This window comes from Propithecus coquereli, unplaced genomic scaffold, assembly GCF_000956105.1.
Source record: "Propithecus coquereli isolate 6110/MARCELLA unplaced genomic scaffold, Pcoq_1.0 Scaffold14, whole genome shotgun sequence".
Classification (NCBI taxonomy): domain Eukaryota; kingdom Metazoa; phylum Chordata; class Mammalia; order Primates; family Indriidae; genus Propithecus; species Propithecus coquereli.
In genome coordinates, this window is record NW_012138302.1 from 19,042,602 (window position 1) to 19,064,770 (window position 22,169).

At 46.2% G+C, this 22,169-nt stretch overlaps 1 protein-coding gene across 1 annotated transcript in view; it reads left to right on the forward strand.

Moving 5' to 3' along the window:
* Positions 1-22,169, forward strand: part of AGBL4 (ATP/GTP binding protein-like 4) — a 1,510,571-nt gene that overhangs the window by 1,384,648 nt on the left and 103,754 nt on the right. The window contains exon 8 of the mRNA XM_012639488.1: positions 4,708-4,822. Within this exon, the coding sequence (XP_012494942.1) occupies positions 4,708-4,822 (115 nt within the window). The remainder of the gene's footprint in view (positions 1-4,707; positions 4,823-22,169) is intronic.

Sequence of the window (22,169 nt, forward strand, 5' to 3'; positions counted from 1 at the left end):
CAGAGCTAGACCTCGGCCTCTGACTGTTGGTTGAGTAAACGCCGTTTCACTGGAGCCGCTGGGACAACTCTCATGGAACATTTCCATCGCAGAGCCCTTTGTCTCCGTCATACCCTGTATCACTGAATGAATTAAACCAACACCTAGCGAATGCCGCGGTGGGAAGGCACGCCACGCTCTGGAGGGCGCGGGGGTCGTGGGCAAAGCTGCAGCTCTGGAGTTGGACAGGCCTGAGTTGAGTCTTCCCACTTCCACCTCACTGGGGGCCCTTTGGCAAGTCCCTGACACTCAGACCCTCTGTTTCCCCACCTGTGAAATAGGCGCAGCATGTCTTCCTTCCAGGGGCTGCTGTGAGGACTAAGTGAGACAGTGTGTGTCAGTGGTGGGCGGTGCCCGATCTGTGGTCACATTCCTTCTTGACCCTTGCTCTGTGCGGAAATCCTGCCACGTCACTGGGCACTCTTAGTCCTACTTTTCAGAAAAGTCCAGGGACTCACTCACTGAATGTCACCTGACAAGTTAGTGGTGGAGTGGGGACTAGATCCAGCCTGAGCCCTGCTGCTACATGCCAGGTGCCCACCAGGACCCAGACTACGGGGACAAACAGCTGGCCCTCCCAAGGAGTTCACTCCTCAGGGTTATTTTGTGGGAGTAGGAGGTAGGGGGAGGAGAAAATGTGCATGCGCGCACACACACACACACACACACACACACACGCATTACACACACACACACAGGCACACACCTTGCTCTCTCAACCACCAACATCACCAGCCACCAGGACCAAGCACAACCTAGTATTTCCTGTCAGTGAAGTGATGACCTTTGTCCCCTCCCCGCTCCACTTTCCTCCCACCTCCATTCCCTACCGCTTCTTCCTCTTCTCTGCTTTCTCTGTCCCAGTAGCCTCCCATGACAGGTGAAATGCTAGGCCCACTAAGGGGTTGCTATGGGGCCTTTCACTTCCCTGGGCTTCTGTCTCTTCATCTGTAAAGTGGGCAGAGCTGGGGCAGCAGGGTGCGGACTTACACTCTGTGAACTTCAGGCTCTTCAGGGCCAGACTCCCTGTGAATCCATAATCTGAGGCCCTTGGACTCAGCTGGGGACAGACAGGGGCCTGGTGCCGGATCAGGGGAGGGCCTAGAGTGGCTGCTGTCATGCAGGTCACGCTCTGGGCCCAGCAGAACTTCTTGCTTAAAGGATGCACAGAATGAGCCAGATGAAAGGGTGCCAGGAGGTGTCCAGGCTGCAGAATTCCTACATCAAGGGTTGAAGGCAAGAAAAGAAGACAGTCTATTAGTAAGGGAAAGCTTTTCAATTCAAGGGTGAGGGCTTTGCAGTTAAAAGCACAGACTCTGAAACTGGACCGTCTGGGTCTGACTGCTCTCCCATTCATTCATTCATTCGCTGTGTGGCCTTCACCTCCCAGTTCCTCAGCTTCCTCATCAGTTAAAAGGGGGAGGATAATAACTACTTGTGGGTTATTGTGAGGATTTCAATGAGTTGATAGATGCAGAGTGGTGCATAGTAAGCGTATTCCTGCACTGTTCCAATCATTGCTCTTCCTCGGTTTGCCTGTAGGCAAGGGGAAGGGAGGGGTGTTGAGAGATGAGTGGGAGAGGTGAACAGGTACTTGCAGGTCCAGCTGAAAAAACCCGTCCATTTTCCAGGACCCCTTCTGGATCCCAGGTCCCCCCAGGTTCCCACAGCTCTGTGCTGCCCCCATCAGAGCCTTTGCTGGTCAGCGGGGAGTTGCTTTCTTACCACGCACCCCTGGGGGCAGGACCGTCTTATGCGTCCTAGAACGCCCAGCACTTGGTGTGCCAAGGAATGCTTGTGCAGTGAGTGATTATCAGTTTAATTAATTATCAGTTTAATTAACCTCACACTTCATTAAGGTTACATGAATTCTTGGGACTGATTCATCAATAGGCATTTATTAAGCACCTGCTGTGTACTCAGCCCTAAACCAAACATTCTGGGAGGAAAAAACAACAATGAATATGAGGTTCACTTGTGGTTTGCCTGACCAGGCTCAGTACGGTGATCTCTGCCGCTCAGCTTTAATTTCAAACCCTCTACCACTTTCCCTCTTCTCCTCCAGCTTCTCCAGCTTCCAGCCTTCCTGCCATCCTGCTTTCTTCCACCTTCCTGATTAAAGGGAAGGACCTGGAAAATTGTTTATGGAAGGAACAAAGACTGATCTCTAGGGGCGTGACGGTGTCTCTGAGCAGGAGGGAGATTCATCTCCTCACTTGACAGATGAGGGTCCTTCCACTTTGGGGGAGAGAAATAAAATAGACAGACTCATAGAAAGTCGATGTGGAATGCATCTTTGGGGACTATTTAGTTTTTTTCTCCTAATTTGAAAGGTGAGAGTAGACCCAGGGCTTTCTACAGGTCAAAACTGGAACCCAGGTTCTCTTCTGATTTTATGGCTTCTCCAGTTCAGCCTCCTCATCCCCAAATTCCATCATTGGCAAACTTTGCCGACCAGGACTCCTATTTTCAAAGTTAATCCTGTTTTTCACTACCCATCGCCTTTCAACTTTTGACTTAAGAGAGTTTACTGGAGCATGTCACAATTTTCAGGTGCTGCATAAGGCAGCTAAGAAGGATCTCTAACCTAGTCACACAGCAGTCTTCCAGATTAGGTATTACCATCCCTGCACCAAGAAGAGAAAACTGGTCAGAGAAAGCTCATGAGTAACTTCCGCAGCGAATAATCAGTTCAGACTCCAATGCAGTTCCCAAGCCCATCTGTTCCCTTGGTCCATGCAACGATTTGGCCCATGGCCAGGCATAGCATTTCCTCTCCACTCTTACTTCTCCCACATTCTTCCTCATACTCCTCTCCACTTACCACCCTCCCCCACCACCCCTCAAAAAAGGAAAGATCTTTTCCCAGTTTCCTGATCAGTGGGAACAATTCCTGCTGAATCGTATCTGACCTCAAGCCAAGCGGTGGGTCTAACACTTTCCTCTCCTCGCCCCACACCCATCCTGGGAGAGGGAGCGCTGGGCATCTGCAGCCTCTGGTCTGGCTTTGTTTTCTTTCATTCTTTTATTAGCTGTCTAATTGGCAGCCCAATTAATCTGCTCATCTGTGAAGGAGGATGGATCACAATGAGCTACTCCATTTCCAGAAGCCATTCTCCGAGGCAGCGCAGCCAGGCCCCGAGCGCAGGCTGGCTCCTTGATGGAGTGCCACCCCGGGAGCCGGGGTCAATTAGTGGACAGATTAAGCAATTATTAGCCCCTAACAAGGGTGCCTGGCATCATTACCCTGCCTGTTTACTGGCAAACTGTGGCTTTAATATGAGGACCAACAAATAAATTAGGGCATCTGGTCCACTGCCGCGTCGGCTGAGAAGCAAATGATGTCCAACTGGCTTGCGGCTGCCGATGGGTTCTCAGCCCTGGCCTAATGAAAAGCCTGACGTGTCCCTCTCTGGTCACAGCAGCACTGGAACATGCTCTGCAGCAGGTTATCATTCCAAGAGCTAAGCGCCTGCCAGTCCCATGTGGGCTGTTCTTAGTTTCCCTGCTCCTTCCTCCTCCGTCCATTGGAACCTGACTTTCTGTTGGGGACAAACTCAAAAGCTTTCTTCTTAATGCCTTTCTTGCTCTCTCCATCAGGAAAGAGGTTTCACTTCTGCATTTTGGGAGGGTTTTGCATTCTCCTGTCACTTTGTGGCATTAGAGTCATTTCGCAGAGTGCTAGAGCGCCATTTTGCCCATTGTTTCAGGTCTCTGATGAAGAAGTAGAAATGTAGAGAAGATAAGGGGGCAACAAGGGCTCAGAGCTGTTTGTTTTCTCACCCCCTCCCATCGATAGATGCCAGCCATCCCCAGAAGAATATCAAGGAGGAAGTGACAGGGTCAGATCCTTCTGGCTGCAGTGAAGAGGGCACATCCCACAGGTGGTGGCTGTTACCCAGGCCAGGTGTGATGGTGGCCTGGATCAGAAGACAGGCAGAGTGGAGAAGAGGGGCAGATTTGTTCAACTCAAGGGAGGAGCATGGGGACTGCCTGGCAGTGGGAAGAAGGTCATGGAAAATTCAACTTTTCCAAATTTGGTGACCTGGATTCAGGGTGGTTTTAGTGCCAGTGAGAAGCAGAGAGGGCAGTCGGCCTGGAGTCCTGGGACAGAGGACCCTCAAAATGGGGAAAGGAGAAGAGTTGGAGCACATTAAAGAAACCTCCCTCTCCCTGTGTGACTTTGGTCAAATCCCTTCTCCTCTCTGCTTCTTGGTCACAGAAATATAAGGATCTAGATCCCTAACGTCCTTGACACTATGATCATCAGGTCTGATGTCAATGTTCAGCTAACAGTGTGTCCACTAGAGACCATCTCTTAAGCTACTCTCTCTCCCCCATCTGTCTGTCGAAACCTCGTGGACCATCTGAGGTACAGCTCAAATGCCATCTTCTTGGAAGCCTTCCCAGCTCTCTCCAGCAGGAGATGCCCTCTCCCACCTGCCCGTGGGCTTCCATGTTATGTCTTGAGCTGCCTCTCTCTTGGAAACAGAGATGTATTTGTAAAATTCACTAACACCTAGACCACAGCCACACATCCACAGTAGCCAATAACAACACAGGCCAAAAGTCACCCACTGACCTCTTATTGTTTTCTAAACTGAGAAAAATGTGCTCCCTCCTTCTTGAAACACTTTGAGGTTAAACCGCATTCTTCTCTTTCCCTAGGGATCATTGACTTCCTCATAAGCCAGCATCCCATTGCCCGTGTCCTACGGGAACACCTGGTCTTCAAGATTGCACCAATGCTCAACCCTGATGGCGTCTACCTGGGCAATTACAGGTGAGAGACAGGGAGAATGCTTGGAAGCATGTAGTCACAGGATGGTGGTATAGAAGCAAGAAGAAATGCAAGATATATTTTTGAGGAAGAATTTTTAAGCTACCTATGAGTTCATTAGAGGAAGTTTCACCCTGGCTCTTAAGAATGTGGTTCATGAGCCTTGGCAGTTTCATGCATAGCCACCTGAGGACACTGGCTGAGGTTTTCTGGACAGCTCACTGGACCAGGAATCGGGAAACCTAGTATCAGTTTTGGCACCTACTTTCTGTGTAACCTTGGGGAATTCACTTTCCCTCTCTGATACTCAGTTTCTCTTGCATAATGGAGACAATAATTACTTACCTGGCAGGGCAGTTGTGAGCATCAAAAGAAACGCTGGGAGGAATGTGCTTTGCACATATGGTGGTTGTAATGATTTCTGTTTTGTTGCTGTGTTTCTTCTTGGAGCTCATTATAGAAAGTGGCATTCCAGGTCATCTGAACAGCATTTCTCTTTGGTGTGGACATAGCAGCTGGCCCCACACGCAGTCATGCACTCAAGTCTTGAACTTCCTTTCTCCTGTATTAGCACCATAATTTATAGACTAAAATTCTACCACCAGAAGATCATCTGCCAAAAGAACACTGAATCTTTTGAGATAGATAGTGTTATTGTCCTTATTTCACAGTTAAGGGAAGTGACTCACCCAAAGTCACACAGCCAGTAAGTCATGGACTGTCTAGCTTCACTGCCCAAATTATACAGCTTTAGAGCTGATCAGTTCCACAACTTTCAAGATAAAACCCACACTTCCTAGCTTTGCGTGCAAGGCTTTGCACAACCTGGTGCTTGTCTGTCCACCATTCTGCCTCACGTCTCAGCCTTCCCTCCTAGAACTGTTGGTGTAGCTACTCTGAGCAAAGCCCAGTTCCCCAGACATGGCTTGTTGGTTCCTGCTACCTTACCTTCATACAGGCTGCCCTTTGCCCAGCATTTCCTCATTCCTTCTCCATCTCAATAACTCTTTTTGTAACTTAGCTCGTGTCCCTTCTTCTGAGAAACGTTCTTCCAAACCCCCAAAAGAATTGACCACTCCCTTCTCTGAGCTCCCACAGGCATAGTTATTGAACAAGTCTAATCCTATTGTGTGGCCTCCACTAGACTTAGAACCATTGGAGGGTAGGGACTGAAGCTTAATGGTCTTGTGTCCCTGGTGCCTAGCAGCAGGGACAGCACATAGTAGATGCTCAAAAAGTGTTTGATGGATATGAGAGAATGAGAGGAATGACTTTACTGATGAAGAAACTGAGGCCCAGAGATGAGATAGGACTTACTCTATGTCAGTGGCTGAGCTCAGAGAACCAGATCTCCTGATACCCAGGCAGGCTCATTTCACTCAGAGTTGGTTTACTACTTTTCAAGAGCATGGCAATAGAGTCCACAGGGGTTTCCTGGTACCCCTGGGTATGAGTTAAACAGAGTCCATGGATGCATGAAGCTTTCATTAAAGACAGTTTTGATTCCATTTTTAATTGGCTGAAGTGATGGTTCATTAGCATTTGCAGGCTTTATGGCTTGTTGCAGGCCTGAGAGCAATGCCTTTCCACCTTCCCTGGACAGAATGCACTGTTAGTGATAATGATGGGGGAAAGACCATTTAATTTATGTTAGCATTTCTGTTTAATTACAAGAGCAGCAGTGGTCAGAGAGGTCAATACTTCCACTCCACACACTTGTCTATGTCATAATCTGCTGTCCAGGGAACGACTAGCTCAAAAGAGGTCTGTGACCTTGGCCAAAATGCCTTCCTCCTCTGGGCTTCAGATGGTCTGCAGCATGGTGATGGGGGACTAGATGCTGCCTGCATGTCTTCAAGCTCCAGATTTTGTGATTTGAGGACTTCAGGATAAAAGAGCTCCAAGCCTCAGAAATGGTTTCATACTGAAGTTTCAACCTCCAACATTCTCCTAAGTGAGAATATGTGACTCTCATTATGAGAGCTGGAAAATATCTCTAACTACAGGCATTAATCCTGTTGCTAAAACAGCTCTGAGTGCAACAGAGAGCTTATCAATCATGAGAATTCATTACTATAGCTTTGGAGAATATAAAAAATAATAATAAATGCTCAGAATTGAGAGCTTCAAGGTGCCTTAGAAGTCCCCTAGGCCAGCCCCTCCCAGAGTAACACTACTCTCTACAGTAATATTTCCACAGTTTGGCAGGACTTGCCAACACATTATAGAGGAAAAAAGAATTCAGAGTTCAAATAAGTTTGGGAAACATGGAGTTAAGCAAAGTTAAACATGTCCTTTTCCAATCAGACTTTTCAGAATTTTAAATACGCTGATAAACACAGGGAATTTCAAGAGGGGAATATAGTATTCAATGTTTTCCAAAGGTTAGTGGGCGGGGGTCCACACCTCCCCATACGCCAGCATTAGGGTTTATAAAACACATTTGGGAAATGCCACCCCAAGAATTCTGCTTGCCCACCTAATGGCCTGTCAAGCAGTCACGCACTGATCTCATTTAATCCTTACAACAACTCCACGAAGGAGAGACTTTGTTAAGATTTTTCTGTTTGCAAATAATAAAAATCTACTCAAACTAGCTTGAGTACAGGAGGAACAGTGGCAGAGGGATAGAGGGAGGAGTGAAGGCAGAAAGGAAGACAGGGAAGGCAGGAAGTCAAGGAGGGAGGAAGGGAGGGAAAGAAGGAAGGAGAGAGGAGCAGAAGGAAAGAGGGAGGGAAGGAAAGAAGGGAGGATGGTAGATTGGTTGATTCTCAGAATTCTATGGCAATAAACAGAGCCAGACCTCATGAGAATTGATCAAATTGCTAGAAACAGGTCAGAAGGCAGATGGCCAGGTCTCCGCCTCTCTCTTATGCTCTTTGACTTTCATTCTTTCAGCATCTCCCTCTGCACAGTCTCTTAAGCCTCAGAGGAGTTAAATCATCTGTCTCAGGTCTGTGGCCTGTGAGGAGCAGGCTGAGAAGCAGGTGTTGCTAAACTGGCCCCTGCTCCTCCCAGCTATCCTGCACTCCCCCTACCGGCAGCACCAAACGCAGGGGACCCTGGGAGTAGAACAGAAGACAGGCCTGCCTAGGCCTGCCCCGAGGCCCCTGCTCTGCTGTCGGGAGAGACAGTTCAGCAGGCCAGTTTTCTGCAGCAGGAGAAGGAAAGGCAGGGGCGTTGGAGGGAGCGAAGATCAGTGGTTGAGAACATAGACTTAGGTGTCATTCAGCTCAGATTTTAAGTTCTGCTCTGCCACCTACTTGCTATATGACCTCGGTAAATTACATGGCTTCACTGAGCTTCATTCTTCTCATCTGTAAATGGAGATACTAAAGAGTTGGGTTGTGAGGCTTTTGTGAGACAATCCAGTTAAAGCACAGTGCTAGGCATATTGTAAGTTCTAAATAAAAATTTATTCTTTCATCTCTTCCTCCTCCTCCCCCTCCTCCTCCTCCTTCCCCCACCTTAAAGAAGGATATAATCCAATCCAGGAAGAATAGTCAGGGAGAGTTCCCAGATTTCATCCGCTAAGTTTGTATTTAGTAATATAAGTACCTATACCATGGTATTTATAGTAAAACAGAGAAGGGATACTCTTATATTTAATAGTAGTAGATGGCTACTATACCTTGCTCTTTATGTTAAAGAGCAGTAACACTGACTAACTAGACTACTATGTATGGTACTAGACTATGGTTTATGGTAAGAGCATGTAGGGCCTATACTGAAGTTTACAGAAACAATATATGGCAACTGCAGTCTACTCTACAGCAGTGATCTGTAACAGTTATATTAGATGATGTAACAATAGATAACAATTCCTCCACAGTGTATAATACAGACTCAGGGCAACTGGACACTCTGTCTTGTTAACAAAACTCCAATTACACTGCTTCTCTTCAGTTCAGGTCTTAGGTTTAATGCTGCTTCACAGAAAGGCCTTCCCAATGCCTGCGGTATAGTAGGCAAAATACTGCTATGATTTAACACGATGAGCTGCTTTCATAGCACCCAGTTCTCTGCTTTCATGACTCTTGTCATAACTTGTAATCATGTGTTTGTTTATGTGACTATTTGTTTAATGATTGTCCCTACCTTTAGACTGCAAACTCTATGAAGTCAAGACTTAGTCTACCTTGTTCTCTGTTTCCAGTGCCTGGCACGATGCCACGCACAGAATGGGCCCTTGATAGATATTTTCTGAACGAATGAATGAACTAAATAGCAGCACGTAGTGATTGTGCTATGGCATGAATCTTCAATGCCCGCTGTAGAGTAGCTGTGGCCAGATGCACTCAGCTGCAACCCTTCACCTTCACCTGCATGGCTTCCTAACCCCAATTGTTTTAATTGTGTGCTGTCGTGACAGGAATACTGCTATGATTTAACATGATGAGCTGCTGCTATAATTTAACAGACTCTGGATTTTCAGCCACACTCTGTTATTGCACAGGGTGTTATACTTTTAAAAGCATTTAAAAACCACATTTGATCATTACAACAACCCTTTGAGAAAGGAAAGCCAGTTTTTATTATATCTATTTAAGCAAAGGGGAAACTGAGGCTGAGAAGATAAAGAGCTATGTTCAAGGCCGTTCAGTGCATACAGGGACTCTCCACACTCTCAGACATTGCCTTTGCTTTGCAAGCTCTAGGTGGGAGCAGAGAACTGGGCGTCTAATTTTCTCCACTCTCTTGAGCTTTCTTGTTTGTCCTTGGACAAGACACTTTTCTCCCATGGCCTAAGTTTTCCTCCTACCCTCTTGGAGGAGAGAAAAACGAGGTGCAAGTCACCTTCTGTCATTTAGAAGAAGCAGTGGAGAGATGCTCTATCAAGAATGGGATAGCTACAACATGGGTGAGGCTTGAGGACATTATGCTAAGTGAAATAAGCCGGTCACAAAAAGACACTGTATGATTCCACTTATTTGTTGTACTTAAGGAGGCCAAATTCATAGAGGCAGAAAGTACAATGGTGGTTAGCAGGGGTGGAAGGATAGAAAGAATGGGGAGTTATTGTTTAATGGATTCAGGGTTTCAATTTTACAAGATGAAAAGAGTTTTAGAGATGCATGGTGGGGATGATAGCAAACATTATGAATGTGTTTAATACCTTTGAACCATACACTCAAAAACAGTTAAGATGGTAAATTCTGTTTTGTGTATTTTACCGTAATTTTTTTTTAAAGAATGGCATGGCTACTGACTGTAATGTGAACATTTTCAGAGAGTTCTGGGAGGATCTTGGACCTAGGGGTCCTGAGGGATGAATATTGTAACTTCAGGTATTACAGAGCTGAGGAGCTGCCAGGCAACTCCTAGTTGGAAGGCCACTGGGGTAGGGGATGATAGGCTGTACCAGTCTAGAATCGGTTGGTAATTCTCAATGTCTTGTAGAAAGCATGGCCACATACACATATTGCAGCATTCGTACACCCTCTCTGCCACCTCCTCCTCCCCATCACTTCCTTTGCAGAGAAGACAGCCCCCACCCCCACCCGAACCCCACTGCATTTTCTGAGCATGTGTAATGCACAAGTTGCCTTGCATTTGAAAAACAGACTTTCCATCTCCATGTGACAATATGAAACTCTGTATTGGGTTTGCATTTCTTAATTAGGTGCTTGTCATTGTGTATTCCATAGAGCCATGTATAAGTAAACAGTCATAGACCTTTGAATAAATTTATTGGTTTTATTTATGTTTCTAGGCATAAAAATCTATAATTACCAGGTACAGCCTCAGTATAACTGGTATTTAATGACAATTACTTTTTGTTACCATAGAAATGAGTCCAAAGTAGTTACCCATAATTTCTCATTTCCCAAACCTCACACATGCTGAATTGCAATATTACCATAGTAATTGCCTATTAGTCATCATAAAATACGCAGTTACCCAAAAGATAGCAGGATGCTGTGAAATTTCTCATCTTCAGAAAACCTCAGTGCTTCTTGGGAGTGTGGAGGTGGGGCGGGGAGGAACAGATCTGTATCGGTGGTGCAGAAATGATTTTGCTTTCTAGCATGGCACTGCAGACCCCACGGTGGACATGGGTGCCGCACGATCTGCAGACTCTCACCATCACTATCTCTCTTGGCCCTGGCAATCTTTATGCAGCAAAGGGTGCTTCAGTGCACTAAATCCAATTTAACTAAGGTTTGCAGAGGGCCTGCTGGATGTCAGGCCCAGGGCTGGGCCTTGGGGAAGCGGAAGGAAATTAGACACAGTCCTTGCCAATAAGAAGCCCAGAATTTGTTCTAGAAGTGTGGATGTGATGCCTTGGAGGCCTGGAGATATAACAAGAGCTAATGTGTAAGCGTCTACTCACTGTACATTGTGTGTAGCATCTCATTTAATCCTCACATCAGCCTTACGATGGAGATAGTGTGATGCCCTAATTTTACAGAGAGAAGGAAATTGAGGCACATAGGTACCAAGAAACTTGTCCCAGTTCCCCCAACATGAAGGGTCAGAGCAGGTTTATGAAGCCACAAAGGCAGACCCTAGTCTGCTCCAGTTTTAAACTTGCGCTACACTGTCTCCTGAAGGAGGAAGCACTTCCTTCTGACTAGGGTGATAAGGAAGGATTTCTGACAGATGGAGGACATGTAAGAGTTCATCAGACATAAAAGGGAGATGAAGAAGGATTTGCACAGCATGATGTGATTAAACACAACAGAGAGTGAAACACCAAGGAGGGTATTTCCAACACATGCACACACATGCATACACACACGTTGTAACTGGCCTACCTCTTCCACCTTAAAATCCAGAGGACAAAACAGTTTAAACTGTCTAAAATAGAATAGAACATAAAATCAGCTTTGTCAAATGTAAAATACAATTCAATGTTCTATTTGTTCTGTAACAGAAAAAAAACCTGCACGTTTTTCATCAAGCTAGAAATGGCAAACAAAGATCCACAGCAAGGTTTGCCCCATCGAGAGACCTGCCAGCCCCGCCCCATACTGGGCCTCCTTCCCTATCCCAATCATGTCCCCCGAGTGCCCCTGTCACGGCACCATGGAGAGACATCTAGTTCAGTGCCCCGCCCAGCCCATGCGCCTCTGCTTGTCCACCTCCAGTCGGGCTAAACCTGCCAACGTATGACGTCTGCCTCTGCTCTCCGAAGGATTATCCGGGTGCAGCCCATCTATTACGTGGCAGCCTTCAGCCGTTTGGACTGTGCGTGTCCCACTCCTCCCACACCCCACTCACTGCCACCACTGTCAGCTCCTGTTCTCCAGGCCAAACATCCCCAAAGCTTCCGACTGTCCATATGTCATCTGAAATCCATTGTTCCTCCCCCTGTCCTTCTGCTGTCCTCTGAACATGCTCCAGATGTTTGTTATTGTCTGTCTGTGAGGCATGGCGTGCAGGCCTGAAGGACATAATCATGATGATGGTGATGATGATGACAGCAATAATGAAGATGATAACTAACATCTATTGAGCCTTCTGGGCCTGGCACTACTGTAGGCATTTTGCATTTATTGCTTCATTTAACTCTTAGAATAGCTGTGTCATTATTCTCATTTCACAGATGAGGAAACTGAGACACAGGTAGATTGGTTAACCGCTTAAGTTTGTAGAGCTAATTAGTGGAGTAGGAGTAGGACGGGGCCACCACAAGCCTCATTTTGGGGACCATGCTTGTTCTGATACAGCCCACATTCACATCGCTGTCTGACATTGAGATCTCCTCAACCTAGCTCTTTAACTAAATTTTTCCACTTGCATTTCTGCTAAGTCACAACTCCCCCATCTTGCCTGAGAGCCTTATAAGAAGCTGTGGCATAGACAGAGCAGGACTCACTCTCCCTCCTTAAGCAAGGAAGACACCAAGCCACAGAGAAGCTAAGTAACTTGCTCAAGGTCACACAGGGAGTGAGTCACACAGTTAGTTCAGATAAACCCAGAGTGACAGCCGGGGCCAGACAGACCCTTGCCTCCCAAAGACTCTCTCCTGCTTTATGTAACCTGAGTGATGTTTCTGCGGAGGCTGAAAGGACACTGGGGCTGGCAGTGTAATCAGGTGTCTAACCCACAAGTGCATACCGCCAAAACCAATTATTCAAATGAGCTTCCCAGCCAGGTTCCACGCAAAAGGCCAGATGGCTAGATGTCTGTGGAGGCAGCTCCCCATCTCTGTCCCTGCAAGCAACTGAATAGCATTTCAAAGTTAGAGTTGAGAGCAAGTTGATTTTAATAATTGATTCTACAGTGAAGAAGGCCTCTGAGGAGCCAGTAACCCAGAATTAGTGGCTGGGGAGTCTGGAAGAGCAAAACAATGTGAGAATCAAGAACTTCATCATTTCTGGTCTTAGTTCCTAAACCACTGCTTGAATAGTGCTAGTTCTCTATGTAAAATCCTTCACTAGCTTCCCATTGACCATCAGAAGGAACCTAAGCTCTCTACCTTGTATTCAAGGCCTGCACAGTGGCCCTGAGCTTCCCTCTCAGCTGTCTTGCCCGCTGCCCACCTTGCACCTTCTTGCACCCACCCCCACCAATCCTCTTGCCTTTCTGGGCTCTCTCCATCGTCCTAAACCAGCCTGCTCTGGCTCACATCTGTGCTTTTGCTGACGGTCTGCCTCTGCTTTACAAGTCTTTAGACTAAACTATTTCTTCCCTCTCTTCTATTTTACTCTCCCCGCCCTTCACCAAGCACATACTTTGTACCCTGCACGGGGGATGTCAGGTGGGCTGGCCCCTGTGCTTGCCCTTAAGGAGGTCACAGTACAGAGAGGAGACACCTGGGCTGGTGGAGGAAGGCCCAGGGGTCCCAGGCTGTGAAGTCACGGAAGAGGCACCCCTAGCCCAGCTGGGAGTGTTGGGATGGAGCAAGTCAGGGAAAACATCCCAAAGGAGGAATCGTGGGGATGAGTCTTGAAGACTGAGTGGGAGTTGGCCAGGGGAAGAGAATGGCGACATGCTCCAAACCAAGCGGATAATAGTAGAGAATAACGCTGGTAATAATAATAATAATACAAAACATTAATTGAACTTATGCAAACTGGAAGATACTATTCTAGTGTTTTATATGTATTATTTCCACTGGAGATACAGGAGTAGTAATCAGTCACACCTCTGCTCCCACCCTCGTCCCACTTCTATAGTTTAGAAGGAGATACAGGGATCAGAAAGGTAGATGTCAAAATATTAGCTTTATTATTGATGAAAGCAGGATTTGGAAGGCACAGCCTATGTCAGTGGCCAAAATCGGCCTCCTTTTACTTCACCCCAAAATTCAACTTCCCCACCAGCCATAAGCAGAACTGGAAGTGAGCTGCCTCCCAGAAAGCTCACCGTGGGGCAGAGAGAAGGCCAGAATGGATCTTTCCAGGATTCCAGATCCCAAAAATACATGGCAGGAGGGGCTGGGCCCAAATGGGTTCTCCTCCTGTTCTAGCGCTGACCAATCAGATAAGTTCCATACCCCACCCTGGAAAGAGGAAGAGAGGGAGTGGAAAGGAAGAGCCATTTTTTGTACCCCTAGGGACTGAAAGTCCCCACTGGGATTGAAAGCACTGAGGGGTTCCTCCCAAAAACACCATAGGCAAGTTCTCAAACTATCCTCATATTGTAGATTAGGAAACTGACGCACGAAGAGAGGTTAAGTATAACCTTTAATAGTAGGAGATCCAGGAGTCAAACCCAGAGAGCTGCTCAGAGCCCAAGTGCTCAGCCTCTGAGCCTTGCTGCTTGAGCCCGGAATGAGCAGGGATCCTCGGGCAATGCTGAGTGATCTGGAACAGCTGGTGCACATGGTCAGGGCGGCAGCCTACATACAGCGTACAGTCCGCACTGCACAAGGGCACCAGCTATGAGGGCAGGCGGAGGCCGGGGTGCAGCCCAGGCTTGACAGACCTTGAGCCTTGGTGGAATTGCATCAGTCCACAGAAGGGGGCGCCCTTTTGCAATGAGCTCATAGGCCTATAACATGCTAGCTTTGCATGGTGTACAGTTGGCAACATAGTATAAGAAGTGCGGGAATAAGTGGGGACCAGATTGCGAAGGACCCTGAAGGTGACACCAAGCTCAAACACAAGGACAAACTAATGCGCGTAGTACTTATCTCAAACTAGGCGGCATCTTCGTCATTTTACATGCATGATATCACTTAGTCCTCAGGACAACATTCTGACGTAGGCAGATTCCCCCTTTTCATATTAGGGCCGGGGCACAGAGAGGCTCGGCCACAAAGGTAACGTGTGGCAGCGGAGCCATACTCCACTCAGAGCCGTCCGTAGCCTCGGAACAGGCACAGGTGGGTTTTGCCAGCACCCAGATCCCATGAAGACCTAAAGGACTTTTCTGTCCCTTTGTGTTTCCTCTGCCCCTTTTCACTTAAGAAATTGAAATAGCCAATTTCTAGCCTCAGGGGTAGTGCACTCCCTTAGAAAATGTCCTCCCTTGGGCCTTTTAAAAAAGAGTAAACTTCTCGTCGGTGTTCTCATATCTACATCTGTATTTCCATATCTTAGAGTTGTCCTGTCCATATAATTTTATATAGAGAAAAATAATCCCTTGGTTTTGGAATGGACTTCCAACTCTACCCTCACATAGCTGTGAGACCTTGGCAAACGCCCTCTGCCCGCATGCCGTCAGCTTCCCCATCTTTGAAATGTGGGGATTGGTTTTATGAAATCTCAGGTCCTTCCAGCTGGTGATGGGCTGTAAGAATTGTTTTCAGATGCAATGCTGGAAATCCCCCTGAGCCAACGTCTGTTGCTGCTGATCAGGAGACAGGAAGGAGGGAGGAGGAATTCCTGGAGTATATGCTCCGCAAGGGAGGGGAGAAGGCACTTTAACAAAGCTTCCCTTTGTCCACCAGGAGTAACTTCTTAGGGCTGGAGATGATCCCTTTTCCAGGTGTGATTGAGCACCCCTTCCCCAATCCTACCATCTTAATGGTGGCAAAAAAGGCCACCATTAGAGAGTGAAGACCTTGCAGAATGAACCTGGGAGGTAGGAGACCCTAGTGTTAATCCTGGCTTTGCTATGAACCGTGAGCACATCTAAGACTGCCCGTATGGACATGTAGTTTGTGCACTGCACAAAGTATCCCAGTCAAGGGGCCAATGGGGGCTGTGACTCTGCACCCAAACCACAGTCTGGCCAAAGCAAGTGGCATTTTGTATGTCACCACCCAGAAAGGGCACCTTTTTGTAAATTATCAGCCTAGTGGGGGGCATCTTTTGTGAATTTGCAAAAAGGTATCTTTCACACTAGTTTCCCACTTGAGACTAATTTCCCCCTTAAAAAATAAAGATGTTGCATCCACCTCTCACCTTACATGCAGGACAGACCCTCTATCAGGCTCCGATTTGACTCCCAGGACTGCTTCGAGACAGTAGAATGATGGCTGAGAACATAGGCATTAGCAGGGCAGACTGGGACAAGTCCTGCCTCTGTCCCTTGTCCTTGCTGGATCACAGACAAATTCTTTTACCCTTTTAAACCTCTATTCATCCAGCGGTGTGCCAGACACTGTGCTAGCACTGAAGACTCAGTCTCAGTGACAAATGAAATAGATTCAGCCTCTGCCCTTGCAGGTCTTTGAGCAAGACAGAATTTGTCCAAGGTCACAGAGCTACTCGGTGCCAGATCTGGGATTCAAACCCAAGTCCTTTGACTTTGAAGCCTACATTCTTATCTATCCCACTCTCGGTCTTCGCAGTCCCAATCACAGATATCTCCTTGTCCTGATGATCCAAGATGGCAAGTAAGGGAAATGCTTTTAAATATCTTGGTGGTGGTGACAGGGAGTGGATGTGTTATGATTAGCCCTTGTGTTTGGGACAAAGGGCAGTGACCACTATCCTCCATCTACACCACAGCAGAGCCCAACCCACCTGCTAAGCATTTCATAGGGGATGTTGATGACAGATTGTCTCACATTCTGACACTGGCCAATCAATAGAACTGGAAGGTGCCTCAGGCCAAGGGCAATTGAATCCCAACCTTTTAGTGACATTAAATAAAGCAATATTTATTTTGCTTTTGGTGCAAATATACTTAATCCAATCCAGCTCATTGGTAATGCTGAAAAACTGCTGTGTTTGGGGGACAGTTGCAGGCGTTCCCCATACATCTCTGCTTGTCAATGCCATTGCTTCCAAGAGCACACAGCCTCATGGTGCTCAGGGCGAGATTGATCTGGAGCCGCCACGCTGCCTTTTTCACTGTCCTTCTGTAGAAGAGATGAAAAGGAAATCATAAAGAGGAGAATTGAAATCACTGCTCTCATTCTAGCTGCCATTATTGCAGCAGGGATGAGGCATGATGACCTTCATGAGATGGAGCTATTTATTTGCCTTTTGAATAACATTCTCTGGAACCATTGCAGCTCTGCCACTGGGCAAAGGAGGAAGAGACCAGGACAGGAAGAGCAAACAAATGAGTAGCTGAGTATCTCTTTCACAGATCACACAGTCTCACAAGTGGCTGGAGGGACCTCATAGGGTGAGTGTGGACCATCCTGACATCAACAAGACCTGGGTTCAAATCCCAGCTCTATCTCTTAGTAATTGTCAAGTGATCCTCTCAAGGTCAAATCTCTCTTGTATTTTATTTGCTCATTTATAAAATGAGAGTAAGTAATACCTATCCCACTTGATTATTGCAAGCATGTCTAGCATTTAACAGGTGCTTAAACATTTTTGAAAATGTGTCTGGTAGTAATTATCTAAACCTTGCTTGCAAACCTACAGGGTATTCATTCATGCATTTGTGCATCTGTTCACTCATTCATTCATTCAATAGATACATTGACCCTTCTCTGCACTAGGGTCTACAGTAGACAGTGTTGGAGTGGGGGTGGACAAGATGATTCAGATGCTGTCCCTGCCCTCATGAAGCTCACAGTTTGGAAGAAGAAAGAAAAGATAATCAAGGGTATCTCCAATTGAAAAGAAAGAAATTATATATTATACAGTCATGTATAAATTTGGTCTCCATGTATTTGCATTTTCTAGAATGGTCCTAATGTCAAATAATCTGTCCCACTGGTACCATAAATAGCCCCCATTCTTGCCAGAACATGGGTCCTCATTTTGAGCTCATGCAGAAATATCAGAAGAGCACAGAAGAGCACCAAGGAGACAGAGACTCACAGCAGAGACTCAGGATTTCACACTTGGTGACTCCAAACTGGCAATCACAGGACGGAAAGCTGGCATCTAGAGGTCATCTGGTCCATTCCTGTCTTTAGGCAGCTGTTTCTTGGTCCTGAAACCACTAAAGAGAAAGAGCTCTGGCCTCTTGGTGCTTATAGCCAGTTAGGGACACAGCAGAATGTATTAGTAGCCTGTTAGAAATATGTATAATTTCTGATCATTCCTACTTCTCTAACTGCGCATGCCACATCCTCTCCTGGAAGACCCCCTCCTGCCTTGACTGTTGGCAAACTCCCATCTGGGTCCCACACAAATTTCAAATGTTGATAAATGCATGAAATTAAGGTTGAAATATTGGTAACCCTTGATTAGTTGGTGTTTCTTTTTAAAACTCTATCAACACCTTTTCCAGAACATTTTGCTTTCTTTGTATTTTAACTTTGTTGGAAATATAAGCTTCCTCCCAAATCCCTGATTCTGGGGGGGAAGAAAGCCCAGTAATTGATGCTTCAGCATCATATAATAAGAGAGCTCTGAAGAGATCTCTGTGAGTGAAGTACACCATTTCATTTTACAAAGAAGAGCACAGAGACCAGGGAGGGGAGGTGACTTTTCCAAGATGACACAGATGTTGGAGGTGGAATCTGTACCCCCGGCCCCTAGCCAGGGACCCTGCATCTTTACTAAGATGTTTTGTTCAGTAAATACCCACCTACTGCTAGACTGATTGCCATTAGAAGCATTCTTTAGAAATCAGCTAAAAAAGTACCCACGCAGGTACTACTCACTGAAGAGTTTCACAGATGCTTTTGCTTCTAAAAAGCTCTAGAATTCTTTGAGGATCGAAGTTGCCTTTGCCTTGCAGTCACACTCTATTTTCACTAGCAGGCTGAATTGAGGAGCAGATGTTTCGGGATCTCTCACCTCTAACACTTTTCCTTCAATTTTGAATCTCACTTTTTGAATCAAAGAGGCTTCTTAGAAGCAGCATGGCCAAGTGGGAAGACCATGGGGCCAGGGCCAGGGCACCTGGATTCCAGTCTGGGCCCTGTGGCATATTGGTTATGTGACGTCAAAGGCACGGCTGCCCTTCTCTGGCCCTCAACATTCCCATTTGAAAAATGGAGTCCACCTGTATGACTGGCTGGTTGCAAGAACTGTATTATATAAGATAGGAAAATGCTTGGGAAAGAATGAAATGTTCATTCGACAACTATTTCTTTAATGTCTACCATGAACGAGGCTCTTTGTCAGGTACAGAAATACAAACATAAGACATCACCCTTGCTCTTGAGAAATTCATGGTCCAGTGGGAAAGACAGACTCAACAATTACCACATCTTGTGCTACAGCCATTCTGATGGAGAGCAGTGCACTGTGGGAGCAAAGGAAAAGCATCTACCTCACACTTGCAGGGAGTACAAATCCTCCTTCACTTCCTGGAGGAGGTGATGTTTAAGTTTAGACAATTTTGACGATGCCACAATGATCACCACTGCCACTGCCATCACTGGCTATAGTTTACTCAATGTTCACTCCGTTCTGAGGATTCTGCTGGGCCATTTATAGACATTAGTTCATGAACACAATCCAGAAGGTCAGGGTTGTTGTCCCCATTATACATATGATAAAACAGAAGCCCAGAAGTATATTATTAATAAAAAATAAATAAATTTTAAAAAGGTCACATAGCGGCAGGGCGCGGTGACTCACGCCTGTAATCCTAGCACTCTGGGAGGCCGAGGCGGGTGGATTGTTTGAACTCAGGAGTTCGAGACCAGCCTGAGCAAGAGCGAGACCCTGTCTCTACTAAAAATAGAAAGAAATTAATCGGACAACTAAAAATATATAGAAAAAATTAGTCGGGCATCGTGGCGCATGCCTGTAGTCCCAGCTACTCAGGAGGCTGAGGCAGAAGGATCGCTTGAGCCCAGGAGTCTGAGGTTGCTGTGAGCTAGGATGACGCCACGGCACTCTAGCCCGGGCAACACAGTGAGACTCTGTCTCCAAAAAAAAAAAAAAAAAAGTCACATAGCTGGTAAGAAGTATAGCCCAAACTTAAACCTAACTATAAGTCCCAAAGCCCCTGGTCTCCACAATACAACTTCATTGCTCTGTGCAACTCCATGGGGCAAGGCTGTGAATGGTGGGGGAAGTCACTGGAGGACACATTTCAGCCAAAGAGGAGAAGAATTTTCTAATGAGGGTCCAAGAATGAGATGAACAACCTGGAGAGATAGTGAGTTTCAGGTTATAGAGGTGTCCTGGAGCAAGCTGGTGACCTGGCCGAAAGATAGCTGTGGGCGTTCCTGCTTGGGAAAGAAGAGAGATGCATAACTCAGCATCTCTAAGGGTGCAGTTGTTTATGATTAAGTCCTGTTGTCAAGGATGATCATCCTTTCCAAATGTTTACCTGCTCAGTGGGGGGTGGAAGAGCTCTGTGGCCACCGCACCCAGATGGGTGGTTCCCTCTACTCGGTGACCAGCCATAGGGAAGTGGACAACATAGGGCCTGCTGGACTTTTCTGTAAATTAGCCCATGGGGCCATCAGTCAGAGGTGCATTTAGCTACAGTAACAAGGACCAACGCCAGCCACTTTAGCAAAAAGGGAGTTTATAGGAAAAGGCTTATAGAATCAAGCAGAAACTGGTGGCCAGACTTGAAAATCAATTAATTAAGTGAGTAGCTCTAAAAGGCAGGAATAATCTGCCTCTGTATCACAGAAGCGCTGTGCACAACACTCCTGGTCACTTTGTGTCACCTAGTCCCAGTTAAGACCTGGCTAAGAGTGGCTGTTGTCTGAGCCTGGATTCCCTGTTGCTGCCCTGGCTGCCAGGTCACGAACAGGAGAACCTGGCTCATCTGGCTTCCACGGCGGGAAACAAGGCATGGCCATCGCCTTGTTATCTTGCAATGATGAAGGAGCAAACCCCACCCAAACCTCCCATCTAATAACAGGGTTAGACATTGAGCATTCCCTGGAGAATATGGACAAATGCCTACTGCAGTCAGGAGGGAACAGAGCACGGATTTGAACTCAGATCTGCCTGATTCCCAGAATGGCAGAAATCATAAGAGTCATTTCCAACCACTGCTGTTCACTCCAGCCTCCTATGGAATGCAAAGCTTTTAGTCTACGTCCCTCATAGAGGACACGGCATGAAATAATAATAAGGTACAATAAAAACAACGGCTGTTATGTAGCAGAACCTGTGCTAAGTTTGTTGCATGTATTATCTCATTTAATTCTCACAATTTCCTGAATTATATAAGTGAATGTAAACTTATGAGCATATCTTCTTTGCCCTGTTAGACTATATATTTCTTGAGGGCAGGGGACATTTCTTATCAATCACTCTATCCCAGCAACACTACCATAGAGCTTTGTGTATAGAGGGTTCTCAATAAAACTGAAGAATTGCTGCATTTAGTCCTTGCCTCATCCTTTTTCCCTATACCAGTCTCCCCTCCTGGATTAATTTACACATTCTTGAAGGCAGAGAGCTTGTTAAACAGTTTGTTCCCCCAGAGAGCGAGGGCGTTAAAGCTGGACAGCCCTGGGTCTGAAGCCCACTCCCCACATGCTGGCTGAGTGACCCTGGTAGGTTTCAGATGAGTGTGTCTGTGAGTCTCTGTCTGTCCTTAATTACTCTCACAAGTACTAATATCACAGACAAGAATATTTAAGAACTGCACGTATATGTCTGTGGGTCCAGACACTAATCACAACACTGAATATACTTTTTGAAAGATAATTTAGTGTAGCCAGAGAAGAGCAGAGTAAGGAAAGCAACTGGTAAGATTTTGGACGCCGAGAATCAGGTTCACCTGAGCCCAAATTCTCACTCCACCATAGTATAACTCTGTGACCTTAGAGGAAGTTATTTAAATTTTCTAAGCCTTTTTTTCCTAATCTGCGAAATGGTAATATAGGGATTTTATGGGATGAAAGTGAGACGAAATGAGATGATTTGTGTCAGGGTACATGGTAAGCACTTATTAGATGAAAGAAAAGATGGCAGGAACTGCTTCAAAAGGCTAATAGTAGTTATCTTTGGGCGATAAGAAGGTGAGGTTACTTTTTTTTCCCCTTTTTTTACTTTCTATATTGAGGACTATTTTTCATTTTAAACAGCGATTTTACAGCCAGTCAATCCTCTTACCACACAATTCTACTTCTGGGAAACTGTTCTAAGTAATAATTCTGAAATGTGGGAAAAAA